Below are 18830 nucleotides of genomic sequence, written 5' to 3' on the forward strand. Positions count from 1 at the left end.
AAATACAACAAAAGATATCAAGCACAGCAAAGATAATAACAAAAAATCAAAACCCATCCATCAATAGAGTTTTTGACTCTAAGTTTCCCCATCTCTTAAGCCAACCGTCGAAAGGATTTTCAACAACAGTGAATTTCTTCGTATTATCTTGCAGTTGGAAAAGCTTTTTGTGAATGGACTCAGAATGATCAGAAAGATTCATAGAGCACATTCCCTCAAAATCCTCACGGCTGTGTCCTTGTGCTAATAAAAGAAAATCAATAGCAGCTCGATTTTGTATTAAAGCATGTCGTATGCTGTCGACATCAATGGTGAGCTCATCTAATACTTTGGAGGTAATGTTAATTTGTTTTCCTATCTGACAAGCTAACCGTCTCAATTGAGTGAGAGCCTTGGCAGAAGCAACTTGTGGTGTAAAGAGTGATGCTGATATGACAGATGGACGTTCCCACAACTCAACATCATCTTTACATTCATGTCCCAATTGGTATACACTACGTCTGATGCGTTTAAAATTGTTACTTGTGTTAAGCATTTGATGGATACTAGGGGCAAATAATGTTAGTTTGCCAAAGTAGCATGGTCCTCCCTGTGCGCTTGCAGGTACGGCGGGCCAGGCACCATCTCCACAAATAAGGAATATTCCAAGAGGCAACATCTTTGCTTTCTCGTTTGTCTTACCGGACCATGAAACAGGCCAAGTCCAATCGTTACAGTAACCGGTGATGTTATAACGCCAGGGGGACCCAGGGGCAATCCAAGGATTATCATTTCTTGGTTTGTGGATCCTAAAATTACCTGAGTCAATGTCTTTCTTGTAAAACCCAAAAATCAAACAGTAGCTTCCCGGCATAGATCCTAAGATGTCAAGCTCCTGGGGTTCCATGCCAGTAACATTCCAGCCCTGAGCAATTTTGAAGGCTTGAGCCCCCAAGGGCTTTCTTGGAATACCAAGTGATTGGCACCAATCGGCTTGCACAGATCCACTGTTGATGGTCTAAAAGTCATTGGTTGCTTGGTCAAGGTAGTCGGAGTATATTTTACCTGTTTTCCAGTGCCCAAACGCCTTCATATGGTTTAAAGGGACCCAAATCAAACAGGTATAAAATGGGTCAGATGGGGTAGATAACGATAAGCAAAATGAATCTTGCCCTGTCTTGTTGGCCCAGGTAACCCACATGGTCGTTTGTGGTTGGACAGGAATCCACGCTGTTCATTGTGAGGGTATGTTGATTATTCCTACCAGCCCTATAATCAAAGCACGCAATGTTGTTATCTCGCAATTCTTGTTCCCAACTGACAAAACAAGCACCACAAACCAAGAGCTTATGTTTTCTTTGTAGTTACAACAACAGTTAAGGCTTTGGTCAAGGCCCACCAAGTGATAGCTTCACTTCTGCAGTCAATAATTACTGGCATCCATATTTCTGGAAAATGTTGGTTTGCCTTAAGGTTCAAAACTCCCCTACAAGTATTTTCAAAAGTGATATTAACAAAGCTGTTTTGACAGTCTAAGCACAAAGCATAATCATTTCACAAGTGGCTACAATATGTAACAAAATTCTGTCTACAGTTAACACAACTTAAAACTATTGCTGCTGGTTCCCTACAATTTCCACAAACAGTATTCTTGGTATTACAAAGTCTTTTCAACACAGTATTACAAGCTTGTGACCTGAATGATTGCCCTCTCGCTGCTGTCAACAGCACGTCTTCTGTGCCACTTAGCTGTTGTTCATGCACCATCACACTCCCCTAGGATTGGTCCCAGTGTGGTGCCCACACGCTGCTCCCCCCTTGTGCAGGCATCCGGTTTTTCCTCACCTTTCTGTCCAGCTCTCTTATCTCTCTGGCGAGTACACAGTCTCTTTGTCTCTCTTGGCCTTGCATATGTCCTTCACAACACCTGCAGCTTGTTACAGCTGCGGCCTGCTCGGCCTGCTATTCCAACAAAGTTACGTGGTCTGCACTGCTCATAATATGTCCGTTGTCTTCCAGCCACTCCACAAATCCCCCTTTTTGTTTTTGAGCGATCCAGACCCCTTTTATCAATCTGTTCATCATTCTCATAAAGCAATTCCACACGCAGCCCATTATCACCAAAGAGATTACAATGGCAAATAACATCGTTAACCCGCGCAGAAACAAGTCTTTTAACCCTCCAGTAATTCCTAAACCCTGTAGCCAGTCCGTTAACCCGTTCTCAGCCTTGATGGCCTGTACGTTTTTTCTCAACTCTGCAAGCTGCTTATGAATAGAGTTTGAGCGATCAGTCAAATTCATACAACACGTTCCTTAGCGCTCTTCACTCTAGGCTACTCTCTACTGTTCATGCTGTTTCCTTATCTTCTAGAGGTGAGATCACATTCCTCCTTTGTTTCTGTTGCATCCTAGTTTCTTCTCATACTCCCTCAAAGTTATGAACTCTTTGCTGCAGGATCTCAGCTGCACATCGCCAAAGCAAGGCCACAACCTCACATTATCCCACTGTCTCTGTTCCGTACGATTCTACAATTACCGGGGCCCCCCTCCCCCTCCCCCTCCCCCCCCCCCCCCCTTTTTTTTTTTTTTTGAACAGCTAGTACCGGGTTTTCCATGTTCTGCAGGGCCCTTGCAAACATGACGGCAACCAAGGCAATAGCAAACAAACGATACTGCCAATTGAGTGAATGGATGCCAAAAAGGCTGACATTTTCTCAGGTTTTGATAACATGTTGCTGCAATGGGGCGCCTAAAATCCGCGCAGCATGTACCATCAAAATCCTCACAGCCATGTCCTTGAGCCAACAACAAAAAGCCAATACTTGCTCTGTTTTGTATGTAATAGCGGCCAATTTGACTCACGTTCTTAACTGCCTAACAAACAAGGTGATTTAACTCTTGAATGCTTTCCCTGCTGTTACTCCGGAGAAGAACCACTGCAATACGTTCCCGTCAGTTCCATAAATCAACTACATCATTACCTGCTTCATCCAAAGCTATATTGCGTTTAAGCGCATTATGCTTATCAACATGTTCACGTGTTGATTTATGTGGGTGTCATGGTCCCATCGTAGCCTCCTACTACGTTAGCATCTACATAAAGACAACTATCGACATTCAAAGCGCAAACAATATCAGCTTCTTTTGCATTAACATCATACAGAGGTAATCCCTTGTCCCCGATATCAAGGCTTTCAGTAAGATTCTTCATTCCCCACATACATTCACTTGTTTGCAAGTCAGGAAGGGCACACCAAGCCAGGATGTGTTCAGTTGCTGTGCTAAGGAGACCCACACATCAGTTGTTGGGTTGACTGGCGGCAGCAGCGCTCCCACGGTCCGGCACGCTAAGCTCAGGCCGCACACAGCGAGCAGGTATCCCATCGCGGACCTTCATCTGTAGAAACACAAGCATCACCTCTCCCCCAAGTTAACAATCCATGCGGTCCTGACCAATGCCTGGTATGAGGGTCTTTCCCGCGTACTAAGACACCTTGGTGCTTTTGCTGCTTGTCACCAGTTGACACAAAATATCGTACAATGGGAGGCACCGCACGGTCGACAGAGATTTTCAAAAAGTTCAAAATATAGCATGCTTTCTCGGAACGTGCCTCTGGGTCATTCCCCTCATTCCCCTTTTCTGTTTTTCAAGCAGGCGTTTAAGAGTATCATTCATGCATTCAACGATGGCTTGGCCCGCAGGGGAATGGGGAATACCAAATTGCTGGGGATCCCCCACCGGCATTGTAATGAGTTACATCTGTTGTAACACCAGCGTTGGAAAGCTTGAAGGCCTCTGCCATTAACTCCAAAACGGGGCACGGGGATACCGTTTGGACAGGCTGGACAGGCTGCAACAATGCTGCGTGCAGCAGCCTGAGAGAGACTCTTTTGGCCAAACTGTTGGTACAAGAATCGCCAATTCTGATGATAAAATTGGTGGGCTAACACGACCTGCAGGTGGGCCTCAGGAACAGGCACCGACAGAGCCACAGAACCTGGAGCATCAACTCCAGCATTGCCATCGATTGCAGAACCGCGTAGGGAAGTGTGGCCGTAACATGCATAACATAGAATGGAGAACGGCGTTTCCAAATCCCTTCCCGAACTACAGTCAAAATTGCCAAAAAGCTTAGGATGGGTGATACGGCCATGGACAGCCAGCTCCAACTGGGAAAGGAGGGCTGCCACACAGGCTGAATCAGTAATGAGATTAACAGGGCCTGGGAAATAAAGAAATGCCAAGGCCGCAGCCCGCAACGCCATGACTTGCGATGATCCTTCCTGATGCACAATTTGGGAAGGCCATTGCCCATTTTTTTCCAAGCCACTGCGGCTTTTCCCACTTTTCCAGACCCATCTGTAAATACCGTATCACCTTTGATTGGTGGTCTCCAACTCAGTTGCCGTGGCTGCAAAGTTAGATCTACAGTCATTGCCCAAAGTGGATGAGGTGGATGATGGTACTGAACTTGCCCTTGAAAATTGCCAAGAGCCACTTGAAGGGCAGTAGAGCCTGACAGCGCCCATTCAGCGCAAAATTGTTGTACAGGGGCTATCACAACATGTGGAACACCTCCAGTCCACTCTAAATATCTTTTGGGGATTTTTACGATCAATTCAGTAACAAGTTCGTACCATCAAACCAGCAGATTTCATAGACTGCAAAGGCAAAGTGATCCCAGCTTCTGCCTCCACTCCTGCTTGGAGCCCCTCCTATTGCCTCCCCTCCCTACCCTCACCCCCCCGCCCCACCCCCCCTGCCCCACCCCCCCCCCCCCCCCCGACACCACCACGCCCAGCACCCGGAACCAGGCACTCTGTGACATCAGTCCCACGTCCAAGGGAACCCTGGGCAACGGGAATCCTGCGGGCAGTCCGTCGGCAGCCGTACTGGTGGCGACAAGCCCTCGTCCTTGCAGCTGCCACATGTCGCTGGCAGCGATGGATTTTCTGCGTCTCCTCGTTGTCCTGCTGGCCGTGTGCTGTCCTGTGCACGGCACATGGGACAGCTGTGGGTAAGTGGCCCGAGGCTCTGGGAGGGAGTTGGGCAAGCCTTGTGGGCTTCACTGGAGGGGGCCTGCTTGTCCCCCGTGGCCACCCCCCAGGTTCCTGAAAGCCATGTGGGAGGCTCAGTGCCTTGACAGCAGCCAGGCCGCCGGCACAACTGGTCTGCGGGCTGAAGCAGAAAGCGGGGCGAGGGGAGCGGGTTTTGGCCCCACGGGTTTCCTCGGCCCGTCTGGCCATGCCTTGTGGGGAGGGAAGACGGCTGGCCTTCAGCCGCAACGGCGCAAGCCACCCAGCAGCACAGTAAGGAGTTTCTGGTTACAGAGGGAGCTGCGGGCTTCGTCCCATGGCTTTGCACTACGGCATGTCGCGCGTCGTGGGTGGCACAGATGCCCTGCCGGGGGCCTGGCCCTGGATCGTCAGCATCCAGGCTCTCGTGGAAGGAGGCACGGCGCACATCTGCGGGGGCTCCCTCATCAGCCCACAGTGGGTCCTCACAGCAGCCCACTGCTTCATCGAGGTCAGGTAAGGAGGACCAGGGCTCGGGGCTAGCCCCACAACACTAGCAGGTGCCCTGAGCGCAGCGGCACGTGCTACTGCCGTCCCCTTGCCCTGCAGGACGCCCAGTGCCTGGGCACTCCGGAGCCCCGCCGAGAGGCTGCTCAGGAGAAGGCTGGGCTCGTGCCACTGCTTCCCAGCAGCCTCCCGCTCAACGCTGCTTGAGCCCAAGGCACGCGAGGGCAGTCGCAGCCTCCCTAGCGCTGCTTGCCTCTCTCCCTCGTCGAGCAGAAGGCAGGGCAAGTGCCGGGCTGCTGCAGCACGTGGCTGCGCTCCCTCTGAGCCCTCTCTCCATCTGCCTTCCAGGGACATCACCGTCTTGCGCGTGGTGCTCGGTGCCACCCAGCTGACTCAGCTGGGCCCTGAGGCTCAGGTGCGCGCCGTCAGGCGGCTGCTGGTTCACCAGCACTACTGGAACGTCACGCAGAGGAACGACATTGCCTTGCTGGAGCTGGACCAGCCTGTCCAGTGCAACAGCTACGTACAGCTTGCCTGTGTGCCCGACGCCTCGCTGAGAGTCTCAGAGCTGACAGCCTGCTACGTCAGTGGCTGGGGTGCCAGGAAAGCAAGAGGTGAGTGGCCCAAACGCAGTGGCGGTGCCAGTGCAAGCTTGGCCAGCTTGGGGAAGGAGGATGCGCTTCCTGACGGCAGAGGCGAAAGCCAGTGTCAGGCTGTGGGGGCATATGCCTCTCTCTTCCAGAGAGGGGCCGGAGCCATTGACCCAGAGCAAGGCAGAAAGGCAAGAGCGGTCCAGCGCCTGTCGGCATGCAAAGCCGAACCCCGGGGGAGCGCTTCAGCCAGACGCGGGAGGAGAACTGGCAATCAGCGGCTGGGTGTTCATTCCTTTCTGTGCTCTTCACAGCTGGAGGATCGGCATACGTGCTGCAGGAGGCCCAGGTCCACCTCATTGATGCCAGGGTCTGTAACAGCAGCGGCTGGTACAGGGGGGCCATCCACACCCACAACATGTGTGCTGGCTATCCGCAGGGCGGCATCGACACCTGCCAGGTAGGAGCGTGCTACAAGCCAAGCCCCGGCAGCACAGGCAGCCCCGCCACAACCGCCCAAACGTGCGCCATCACGGCCTTTTGCTGGCCACTCACACTCCCATGGCTGGGTCCCCACCGCTGAGGGCCTTACCCGCCCTTCCCCATGGGCAGGCCCTTGCCCAGGGCCTGCCCGCCTTGTCCCGGAGGCTTGGCACGCTGCCCAGAAGGCCCACGCGGTGCCCTTGGCAGCCCACAGCTCCACCATCCCAGCCGTCTGACACACCTTCACCACCACCGTGAAGAGCGGTGAGAGCGAGCCCTGCCTTACAGGCCCACCGCCCCCTGCCAGGCAAGCTTCTACAGAGCTTGGCTGGCCACTGAATGCAGCTCTGGCAGGTGCCGTGAGAGAGAAGGAGCCAGCCACCGGGCTGACGGTGGCCACCCAACAACCCCTTCGTCCTCTCTCCTGTGCTGCAGGGGGACAGCGGTGGGCCTCTCGTGTGCCAAGACAAGAGCGCCGACTACTTCTGGCTTGTTGGCGTGACCAGCTGGGGGACGGGCTGTGCGAGAGCAAGGAAGCCCGGAGTCTACACCTCCACCCAGCACTTCTACGACTGGATCCTGGCGCAGATGGGCCTGCGCCCAGCAGTAACCACTACTGCAAGGCCACAGCCAGTCTTCACCTACACCCCCGTTCAGAGGCCAAGGCCAAGGCCAAGGCCAAGGCCAACAGAATCGAGCCGGTTTCCACCCTGCCCGTTTCCAGTCCAGAAGCTGCTGGACTTCTTTACTCGGCTGCAGGAGCTCCTGCAGTACCTAAGGGCGAAATAGCTTGGAGCAGCACCGTGAGGAGCATGCAGGGCAGGCTGCAGCGCACGACGACCGTTTCCTGCTGGGGCAATCCCTGCTGATGAAAGGCAGCCTCAGTGACAAAGGCCTGCTCTGTCCTGCCCGCGCTGCTCACAACGGCAGAACTCAGCAGGCTGCCTTCTTGCAATAAAGTGTTTCCGTTGGCATGGCTAACCATGCGCCAGTGCACTGCAGTCTCCTGTGCGAGGCAAGGACTTCCAGAGCCGGCACCTGCCGAAGGAGGCAGGCTGCCAAGTCGGGCACAAAGGGTCACCGCAAAGGGCTGAAGCTCTGCCTGCTCCGAGAGAAGCATGAGGGAACAGTGGAAGGAAGGCAGGCAGGTCATAGGAGGGCTCAGGGCCTTGGGGGTGGCAGTTGGAAGCAGAGAATGCCTTGGGCTGGCTCCTGCTGGCATCCCTGTGGGCTTCTGTACGAGGCGCAAGCCAGCTTGAAAGTGGCCTCTCAGGGCCAGCTGGGCTTCAGGGGAAATCCACGAGCTGGGGCCTTTGCTCACGCCACGGAGTTCCTGGGCTTCCCCAGGCTGCTCTGCTTTCACAGCTGCACCATGTTTCCAAGCCCAAGCCTACGGCTGCAGTGGCTGCAGGGAGCGCCTTGAGCTTTGAGTGGGAGCAAAGAGGCTGCTGCTGCTGCTGCTCGGCAGTTGCCCCCCTCCCTGGCTGCCTCCTGGCTGTAGTAGCGGCCACGCTAGAGGAGCAACCGGAGGCCTGGGCCATACCAGACCCCTATGGAGGGGTGCCGCGGGGACTCGAGTGGAATGGTCGAGACTAGGGGACCAGGCCCCCCGTCCGGTGGGCTTTTTTTGAGGGCTTGAGGCTCTGCAGAGGGGTCTGGGGTGCAACGAAGGCCTCAGAAGGGGGCCTGAGTGGACTAGAGAGAGCCTAAGGCAGCCTCCGGGTAGCCAGGGGAAAGGGTGCCCAGTGCCAGGTGGCCTCCACAGCCACCAGGGACCTGGGCACAGGCACCGTCACGTGGGGAGGCAGGGAGCGTGGCATGGGCTTGTTGTGCTCATCATCTCCTTGCCCCTTTGCAGTGCCTTGATCTTGCAGCTAGCCCAGGCACTGCCCCCCACCAGCACAGGGACCCTTGCACAGCACTCCAGCTTAAGATCACTGGCACCGGCTGCCCAGAGAGGCCTCTGGAGACATTCCAGCACCACCTGCACAGGATTTTGTGCAACCTGCTCTAGCACAGCCTGCTTTTGCAGGGCGTTGGACTGGATAATCTCCAGAGGTTCCCTCCAACAACGACCATTGTGTGATTCTGGGACTCGCGGCACTTTGGCTGAGGAAGAAGAGGTCAGGACCCTCAGGCCACCCGACACCTGACTGCCTTCCCAGTGCCTGTCCAAGAAACCTGCCAGTCCTCACTAACAGAAGTTGGACCTGCACACGTGGGCTTGCACATGTGCATGAGCACTGCAGGGCAACAGCCTTCTCTCTCTTCCCCGTCCTCTACCGCAGGGCGAGCGCAGATGTTCTGCCAAGGGAGCACCAGCCTGCACAGGCCCCGCTGCTGTCGCTGTCATGCAGCGCCTCTTCTACCCCGGGCTCCCTCTACTGTGTCCCACACCACTGGCCTGGTGTGATGGCAGAGCCAGTGGCACTACCCTGTTGACGCAGAAGGCTCGGACACAACTGATACGACCAATGTGATCAAGTTGGTGCCACTTTATTAAGGGATACACAGCAATTCATACTCTACAGATGCTCTTAACAGACTCACAGCCATTTATACCCCCAGCTAAAAATACACACTCTACGCAGGCTTTGGTATGGAAAAGGTGATCGGTTAAAACGACTCGTTCACACGCTTCCACCTCCCCTAGGATTGGTCCCAGTGTGGTGCCCACACGCTGCTCCCCCCTTGTGCAGGCATCCGGTTTTTCCTCACCTTTCTGTCCAGCTCTCTTATCTCTCTGGCGAGTACACAGTCTCTTTGTCTCTCTTGGCCTTGCATATGTCCTTCACAACACCTGCAGCTTGTTACAGCTGCGGCCTGCTCGGCCTGCTATTCCAACAAAGTTACGTGGTCTGCACTGCTCATAATATGTCCGTTGTCTTCCAGCCACTCCACAAATCCCCCTTTTTGTTTTTGAGCGATCCAGACCCCTTTTATCAATCTGTTCATCATTCTCATAAAGCAATTCCACACGCAGCCCATTATCACCAAAGAGATTACAATGGCAAATAACATCGTTAACCCGCGCAGAAACAAGTCTTTTAACCCTCCAGTAATTCCTAAACCCTGTAGCCAGTCCGTTAACCCGTTCTCAGCCTTGATGGCCTGTACGTTTTTTCTCAACTCTGCAAGCTGCTTATGAATAGAGTTTGAGCGATCAGTCAAATTCATACAACACGTTCCTTAGCGCTCTTCACTCTAGGCTACTCTCTACTGTTCATGCTGTTTCCTTATCTTCTAGAGGTGAGATCACATTCCTCCTTTGTTTCTGTTGCATCCTAGTTTCTTCTCATACTCCCTCAAAGTTATGAACTCTTTGCTGCAGGATCTCAGCTGCACATCGCCAAAGCAAGGCCACAACCTCACATTATCCCACTGTCTCTGTTCCGTACGATTCTACAATTACTGGGGGCCCCCTCCCCCTCCCCCCCCCCCCTTTTTTTTTTTTTTATGAACAGCTAGTACCGGGTTTTCCATGTTCTGCAGGGCCCTTGCAAACATGACGGCAACCAAGGCAATAGCAAACAAACGATACTGCCAATTGAGTGAATGGATGCCAAAAAGGCTGACATTTTCTCAGGTTTTGATAACATGTTGCTGCAATGGGGCGCCTAAAATCCGCGCAGCATGTACCATCAAAATCCTCACAGCCATGTCCTTGAGCCAACAACAAAAAGCCAATACTTGCTCTGTTTTGTATGTAATAGCGGCCAATTTGACTCACGTTCTTAACTGCCTAACAAACAAGGTGATTTAACTCTTGAATGCTTTCCCTGCTGTTACTCCGGAGAAGAGAAGAACCACTGCAATACGTTCCCGTCAGTTCCATAAATCAACTACATCATTACCTGCTTCATCCAAAGCTATATTGCGTTTAAGCGCATTATGCTTATCAACATGTTCACGTGTTGATTTATGTGGGTGTCATGGTCCCATCGTAGCCTCCTACTACGTTAGCATCTACATAAAGACAACTATCGACATTCAAAGCGCAAACAATATCAGCTTCTTTTGCATTAACATCATACAGAGGTAATCCCTTGTCCCCGATATCAAGGCTTTCAGTAAGATTCTTCATTCCCCACATACATTCACTTGTTTGCAAGTCAGGAAGGGCACACCAAGCCAGGATGTGTTCAGTTGCTGTGCTAAGGAGACCCACACATCAGTTGTTGGGTTGACTGGCGGCAGCAGCGCTCCCACGGTCCGGCACGCTAAGCTCAGGCCGCACACAGCGAGCAGGTATCCCATCGCGGACCTTCATCTGTAGAAACACAAGCATCACCTCTCCCCCAAGTTAACAATCCATGCGGTCCTGACCAATGCCTGGTATGAGGGTCTTTCCCGCGTACTAAGACACCTTGGTGCTTTTGCTGCTTGTCACCAGTTGACACAAAATATCGTACAATGGGAGGCACCGCACGGTCGACAGAGATTTTCAAAAAGTTCAAAATATAGCATGCTTTCTCGGAACGTGCCTCTGGGTCATTCCCCTCATTCCCCTTTTCTGTTTTTCAAGCAGGCGTTTAAGAGTATCATTCATGCATTCAACGATGGCTTGGCCCGCAGGGGAATGGGGAATACCAAATTGCTGGGGATCCCCCACCGGCATTGTAATGAGTTACATCTGTTGTAACACCAGCGTTGGAAAGCTTGAAGGCCTCTGCCATTAACTCCAAAACGGGGCACGGGGATACCGTTTGGACAGGCTGGACAGGCTGCAACAATGCTGCGTGCAGCAGCCTGAGAGAGACTCTTTTGGCCAAACTGTTGGTACAAGAATCGCCAATTCTGATGATAAAATTGGTGGGCTAACACGACCTGCAGGTGGGCCTCAGGAACAGGCACCGACAGAGCCACAGAACCTGGAGCATCAACTCCAGCACTGCCATCGATTGCAGAACCGCGTAGGGAAGTGTGGCCGTAACATGCATAACATAGAATGGAGAACGGCGTTTCCAAATCCCTTCCCGAACTACAGTCAAAATTGCCAAAAAGCTTAGGATGGGTGATACGGCCATGGACAGCCAGCTCCAACTGGGAAAGGAGGGCTGCCACACAGGCTGAATCAGTAATGAGATTAACAGGGCCTGGGAAATAAAGAAATGCCAAGGCCGCAGCCCGCAACGCCATGACTTGCGATGATCCTTCCTGATGCACAATTTGGGAAGGCCATTGCCCATTTTTTTCCAAGCCACTGCGGCTTTTCCCACTTTTCCAGACCCATCTGTAAATACCGTATCACCTTTGATTGGTCGTCTCCAACTCAGTTGCCGTGGCTGCAAAGTTAGATCTACAGTCATTGCCCAAAGTGGATGAGGTGGATGATGGTACTGAACTTGCCCTTGAAAATTGCCAAGAGCCACTTGAAGGGCAGTAGAGTCTGACAGCGCCCATTCAGCGCAAAATTGTTGTACAGGGGCTATCACAACATGTGGAACACCTCCAGTCCACTCTAAATATCTTTTGGGGATTTTTACGATCAATTCAGTAACAAGTTCGTACCATCAAACCAGCAGATTTCATAGACTGCAAAGGCAAAGTGATCCCAGCTTCTGCCTCCACTCCTGCTTGGAACCCCTCCTATTGCCTCCCCTCCCTACCCTCACCCCCCCGCCCCACCCCCCCTGCCCCACCCCCTCCCCCCCCCCCCCGACACCACCACGCCCAGCACCCGGAACCAGGCACTCTGTGACATCAGTCCCACGTCCAAGGGAACCCCGGGCAACGGGAATCCTGCGGGCAGTCCGTCGGCAGCCGTACTGGTGGCGACAAGCCCTCGTCCTTGCAGCTGCCACATGTCGCTGGCAGCGATGGATTTTCTGCGTCTCCTCGTTGTCCTGCTGGCCGTGTGCTGTCCTGTGCACGGCACATGGGACAGCTGTGGGTAAGTGGCCCGAGGCTCTGGGAGGGAGTTGGGCAAGCCTTGTGGGCTTCACTGGAGGGGGCCTGCTTGTCCCCCGTGGCCACCCCCCAGGTTCCTGAAAGCCATGTGGGAGGCTCAGTGCCTTGACAGCAGCCAGGCCGCCGGCACAACTGGTCTGCGGGCTGAAGCAGAAAGCGGGGCGAGGGGAGCGGGTTTTGGCCCCACGGGTTTCCTCGGCCCGTCTGGCCATGCCTTGTGGGGAGGGAAGACGGCTGGCCTTCAGCCGCAACGGCGCAAGCCATCCAGCAGCACAGTAAGGAGTTTCTGGTTACAGAGGGAGCTGCGGGCTTCGTCCCATGGCTTTGCACTACGGCATGTCGCGCGTCGTGGGTGGCACAGATGCCCTGCCGGGGGCCTGGCCCTGGATCGTCAGCATCCAGGCTCTCGTGGAAGGAGGCACGGCGCACATCTGCGGGGGCTCCCTCATCAGCCCACAGTGGGTCCTCACAGCAGCCCACTGCTTCATCGAGGTCAGGTAAGGAGGACCAGGGCTCGGGGCTAGCCCCACAACACTAGCAGGTGCCCTGAGCGCAGCGGCACGTGCTACTGCCGTCCCCTTGCCCTGCAGGACGCCCAGTGCCTGGGCACTCCGGAGCCCCGCCGAGAGGCTGCTCAGGAGAAGGCTGGGCTCGTGCCACTGCTTCCCAGCAGCCTCCCGCTCAACGCTGCTTGAGCCCAAGGCACGCGAGGGCAGTCGCAGCCTCCCTAGCGCTGCTTGCCTCTCTCCCTCGTCGAGCAGAAGGCAGGGCAAGTGCCGGGCTGCTGCAGCACGTGGCTGCGCTCCCTCTGAGCCCTCTCTCCATCTGCCTTCCAGGGACATCACCGTCTTGCGCGTGGTGCTCGGTGCCACCCAGCTGACTCAGCTGGGCCCTGAGGCTCAGGTGCGCGCCGTCAGGCGGCTGCTGGTTCACCAGCACTACTGGAACGTCACGCAGAGGAACGACATTGCCTTGCTGGAGCTGGACCAGCCTGTCCAGTGCAACAGCTACGTACAGCTTGCCTGTGTGCCCGACGCCTCGCTGAGAGTCTCAGAGCTGACAGCCTGCTACGTCAGTGGCTGGGGTGCCAGGAAAGCAAGAGGTGAGTGGCCCAAACGCAGTGGCGGTGCCAGTGCAAGCTTGGCCAGCTTGGGGAAGGAGGATGCGCTTCCTGACGGCAGAGGCGAAAGCCAGTGTCAGGCTGTGGGGGCATATGCCTCTCTCTTCCAGAGAGGGGCCGGAGCCATTGACCCAGAGCAAGGCAGAAAGGCAAGAGCGGTCCAGCGCCTGTCGGCATGCAAAGCCGAGCCCCGGGGGAGCGCTTCAGCCAGACGCGGGAGGAGAACTGGCAATCAGCGGCTGGGTGTTCATTCCTTTCTGTGCTCTTCACAGCTGGAGGATCGGCATACGTGCTGCAGGAGGCCCAGGTCCACCTCATTGATGCCAGGGTCTGTAACAGCAGCGGCTGGTACAGGGGGGCCATCCACACCCACAACATGTGTGCTGGCTATCCGCAGGGCGGCATCGACACCTGCCAGGTAGGAGCGTGCTACAAGCCAAGCCCCGGCAGCACAGGCAGCCCCGCCACAACCGCCCAAACGTGCGCCATCACGGCCTTTTGCTGGCCACTCACACTCCCGTGGCTGGGTCCCCACCGCTGAGGGCCTTACCCGCCCTTCCCCATGGGCAGGCCCTTGCCCAGGGCCTGCCCGCCTTGTCCCAGAGGCCTGGCACGCTGCCCAGAAGGCCCACGCGGTGCCCTTGGCAGCCCACAGCTCCACCATCCCAGCCGTCTGACACACCTTCACCACCACCGTGAAGAGCGGTGAGAGCGAGCCCTGCCTTACAGGCCCACCGCCCCCTGCCAGGCAAGCTTCTACAGAGCTTGGCTGGCCACTGAATGCAGCTCTGGCAGGTGCCGTGAGAGAGAAGGAGCCAGCCACCGGGCTGACGGTGGCCACCCAACAACCCCTTCGTCCTCTCTCCTGTGCTGCAGGGGGACAGCGGTGGGCCTCTCGTGTGCCAAGACAAGAGCGCCGACTACTTCTGGCTTGTTGGCGTGACCAGCTGGGGGACGGGCTGTGCGAGAGCAAGGAAGCCCGGAGTCTACACCTCCACCCAGCACTTCTACGACTGGATCCTGGCGCAGATGGGCCTGCGCCCAGCAGTAACCACTACTGCAAGGCCACAGCCAGTCTTCACCTACACCCCCGTTCAGAGGCCAAGGCCAAGGCCAAGGCCAAGGCCAACAGAATCGAGCCGGTTTCCACCCTGCCCGTTTCCAGTCCAGAAGCTGCTGGACTTCTTTACTCGGCTGCAGGAGCTCCTGCAGTACCTAAGGGCGAAATAGCTTGGAGCAGCACCGTGAGGAGCATGCAGGGCAGGCTGCAGCGCACGACGACCGTTTCCTGCTGGGGCAATCCCTGCTGATGAAAGGCAGCCTCAGTGACAAAGGCCTGCTCTGTCCTGCCCGCGCTGCTCACAACGGCAGAACTCAGCAGGCTGCCTTCTTGCAATAAAGTGTTTCCGTTGGCATGGCTAACCATGCGCCAGTGCACTGCAGTCTCCTGTGCGAGGCAAGGACTTCCAGAGCCGGCACCTGCCGAAGGAGGCAGGCTGCCAAGTCGGGCACAAAGGGTCACCGCAAAGGGCTGAAGCTCTGCCTGCTCCGAGAGAAGCATGAGGGAACAGTGGAAGGAAGGCAGGCAGGTCATAGGAGGGCTCAGGGCCTTGGGGGTGGCAGTTGGAAGCAGAGAATGCCTTGGGCTGGCTCCTGCTGGCATCCCTGTGGGCTTCTGTACGAGGCGCAAGCCAGCTTGAAAGTGGCCTCTCAGGGCCAGCTGGGCTTCAGGGGAAATCCACGAGCTGGGGCCTTTGCTCACGCCACGGAGTTCCTGGGCTTCCCCAGGCTGCTCTGCTTTCACAGCTGCACCATGTTTCCAAGCCCAAGCCTACGGCTGCAGTGGCTGCAGGGAGCGCCTTGAGCTTTGAGTGGGAGCAAAGAGGCTGCTGCTGCTGCTGCTCGGCAGTTGCCCCCCTCCCTGGCTGCCTCCTGGCTGTAGTAGCGGCCACGCTAGAGGAGCAACCGGAGGCCTGGGGCATACCAGACCCCTATGGAGAGGTGCCGCGGGGACTCGAGTGGAATGGTCGAGACTAGGGGACCAGGCCCCCCGTCCGGTGGGCTTTTTTTGAGGGCTTGAGGCTCTGCAGAGGGGTCTGGGGTGCAACGAAGGCCTCAGAAGGGGGCCTGAGTGGACTAGAGAGAGCCTAAGGCAGCCTCCGGGTAGCCAGGGGAAAGGGTGCCCAGTGCCAGGTGGCCTCCACAGCCACCAGGGACCTGGGCACAGGCACCGTCACGTGGGGAGGCAGGGAGCGTGGCATGGGCTTGTTGTGCTCATCATCTCCTTGCCCCTTTGCAGTGCCTTGATCTTGCAGCTAGCCCAGGCACTGCCCCCCACCAGCACAGGGACCCTTGCACAGCACTCCAGCTTAAGATCACTGGCACCGGCTGCCCAGAGAGGCCTCTGGAGACATTCCAGCACCACCTGCACAGGATTTTGTGCAACCTGCTCTAGCACAGCCTGCTTTTGCAGGGCGTTGGACTGGATAATCTCCAGAGGTTCCCTCCAACAACGACCATTGTGTGATTCTGGGACTCGCGGCACTTTGGCTGAGGAAGAAGAGGTCAGGACCCTCAGGCCACCCGACACCTGACTGCCTTCCCAGTGCCTGTCCAAGAAACCTGCCAGTCCTCACTAACAGAAGTTGGACCTGCACACGTGGGCTTGCACATGTGCATGAGCACTGCAGGGCAACAGCCTTCTCTCTCTTCCCCGTCCTCTACCGCAGGGCGAGCGCAGATGTTCTGCCAAGGGAGCACCAGCCTGCACAGGCCCCGCTGCTGTCGCTGTCATGCAGCGCCTCTTCTACCCCGGGCTCCCTCTACTGTGTCCCACACCACTGGCCTGGTGTGATGGCAGAGCCAGTGGCACTACCTGGCTCTGCACCTTTTTGGTCCATCAGGGCAACCTGGGTGCCAGTGGGGAAGCTGGGAATTGCCCTTGGCCAACACCTCTCCCTGGAGCTGCCAGAGGAGGAATTCCTTGTGGGTGGCAGGGATGCCAAAGCATGAGGAATTCCCCATTGGATGGCAGGGACAGTGCGCAGAGCCCCATCGATTTGAAGCCACCCCCAGCAGCCCCTCAGCCATGGCCACGGTCACACAGAACCTCACCGAGGAGCTCATCCATATCGTCCAGGACACCCTCATAGTGACCAGGCAGTACCAAAAGTTTCTGCAAGTAATGATGGCCAAGTGGCAAGAGGCGGTCTGTAATGGGATGCACACCACGCTCACCACCCCCCCACAGTTCTCTCCCTCCCCCGCCACCAGGGAAGAGGAGCAGCAGGAAAGAGGATCAGCTCTATCCAGGGCTGCTTGAGCCCAGAGGGTTTTTCCAGGGCCTTCGAGTGGAGCTGCTGGGGCAGATGCGCACATGGAGAAGATGGCAGATGGGGACAAAGGCCAATCGAGGACATGGGGCCAAGCAGAAGCAGCCCTGTGCAGGTGGGCAGAAGGAGCCCAATGGGGATGAGGAAGAGGAACCCCATGACACCAGACAGAATCAGCTCCATGGGCCTGGGCAGCACCATTCACGTGGGGCCAGGCAGCAGCACCCCAGCAGACCCCAGGCCCCAGTAGCATGTCCCCATGGGCAGGGCACGTGGGCAGGCAGCCTCAGGACCGTGCTGGGCAGGATTGTGCCTGCAGGAGGGCTGCTCCCAGCTGTGGGGGTACCCAAAGGCTTGGTGGAGATGCGACTGCCGGCACCACTGTGTCCGTTTCTGCAAGCCCCCATGGTGGCAGCGCTGCTCCCAGAAGAGCAGTGGGTTCCCCTGCCAGTGAGCAGCTGGCAGGGTGCAGGGCTGGGAACCCTCTGGGGTGCACCCCCATCTGAAACGTTAAATCTTTCCTCTATCCTGGTGCTGGGGCTCATCCATCCATCTCACAGCTGGGGCTGTGTCACCCTCAGTGCCTGAACCCAGTGGGGATGTGGGCACTGCTGGCACCCACAAAACAGGGGGTGGGGGTGTCTGGTACCACAGTGGGTGTGCTAGAATGGGGGGACCAGGCTGGGCTAGAGAAAGGGGCCAGCATGAACCTCAACAGGTCCAACAAGTGCCGACTCTGGCCCCTGGGGATGAACAAGCCCCAGCCCTTGCACAGGCGGGGGCCACCTTGCTGGAAAGCAGCTTGGCAAGGAAGGTCCTACTGGGCTCCTCAACAAGCTGCCTGCTGGGCAGGGGATCTGTGCCCCTTGCAAAGGGGGGATCCAGTATGTATTGAGACCCCACGGTGAATCCATACACCACAAATAGAAAGGCATGTTATCCCCAGGTTGGCATATTCAAATGGCTAACAAATGGGGTATGGCCTTGGTGCCTTAAACATTTTTGTCCAATCTAGATAATAGAGTTGAAACATGGGAATAAATCCCCCACCCCATCAAAACACTCCCCTCAGGAATTGTTTGTGAACCATTTGTTGTGAATCGTGGAATAGAACAATGGAGCATGGCATACCCCAGACTTGTGAACCCTTATTCCAAGCATGTGTCCTTGTTGGGGTTTTCAGGTACCAGGGTTTAAACCTGCAGATCCCACCTGTTATGAAAAAACTACCAGTCCAGGAAACACATTGCAATATGCAGTTTTGCTTACCCACAAAACAAAATGGAATTTTGTGTGGGAAGGAAAAAAAAACAAACTACGACCCATCAACACGCTCCCCTGTTTGATATCCAGCCCCTCAGGGTCCTTTCTGAGCATGTTCAGATGGGAAGATGTACTTTGTACTACAAAATTATTTACATATGCATAAGGCACTTGGGTATGTCACTTTGATCCTGGGGGCCTTTCTTGGGGTCTTTAGAGATCGTTGGTGGTCACAACTTGGTGAACTTCAGCTGAACTTTCCTGGGGCACCTGCACTCTACTTGTTGTTATAGAACTTCATTTCTTCTCTGTGCTATATGGTTTTGATGGCAACACACCGTTACCCCACTTCCCTCGTCTATTGGTATAGCCCAGGTGCCTCTGTAAGCTTGCCACCCCTTACTGAGCTTATTCAATAGGTTGAGTTAATCATTGCTTTAGTTGCAGCCTCTCCTAGTGATTCTTTATAACTTCATCCCATCAGCGAGGAGAAGCGTCCAGCTCTGCCACTGAAGGCAGCAGCCTCGAGTCACCAGGCTGCTCCCTACAGGAAGCAATCCCGACTGCCTGGATCTCGCCGCTGAGAGGCTGTATTTAAAAATGAAGTGTTTTCCAGCAAGGGAAACA

General features: G+C 55.5%; 2 protein-coding genes across 2 annotated transcripts; both read left to right on the top strand.

The window, feature by feature from the left end:
- Positions 1 to 286: 286 nt before the first annotated feature.
- On the top strand, positions 287 to 7367 carry LOC130142678 (acrosin-like). Its single transcript, XM_056324987.1, has 5 exons — positions 287 to 311; positions 5316 to 5514; positions 5854 to 6137; positions 6416 to 6555; positions 7014 to 7367. Exons 1-5 carry the CDS (start codon positions 287 to 289, stop codon positions 7365 to 7367), a joined length of 1002 nt encoding a protein of 333 aa, XP_056180962.1.
- Positions 7368 to 9585: 2218 nt separating this feature from the next.
- Positions 9586 to 14838, top strand: LOC130142679 (acrosin-like). Its single transcript, XM_056324988.1, has 5 exons — positions 9586 to 9691; positions 12787 to 12985; positions 13325 to 13608; positions 13887 to 14026; positions 14485 to 14838. The coding sequence occupies exons 1-5, from the start codon at positions 9586 to 9588 to the stop codon at positions 14836 to 14838; spliced, it is 1083 nt and encodes a 360-aa protein (XP_056180963.1).
- The last annotated feature ends 3992 nt before the right edge of the window (positions 14839 to 18830 follow it).

This window comes from Falco biarmicus, chromosome Z, assembly GCF_023638135.1.
Source record: "Falco biarmicus isolate bFalBia1 chromosome Z, bFalBia1.pri, whole genome shotgun sequence".
NCBI classification, from domain to species: domain Eukaryota; kingdom Metazoa; phylum Chordata; class Aves; order Falconiformes; family Falconidae; genus Falco; species Falco biarmicus.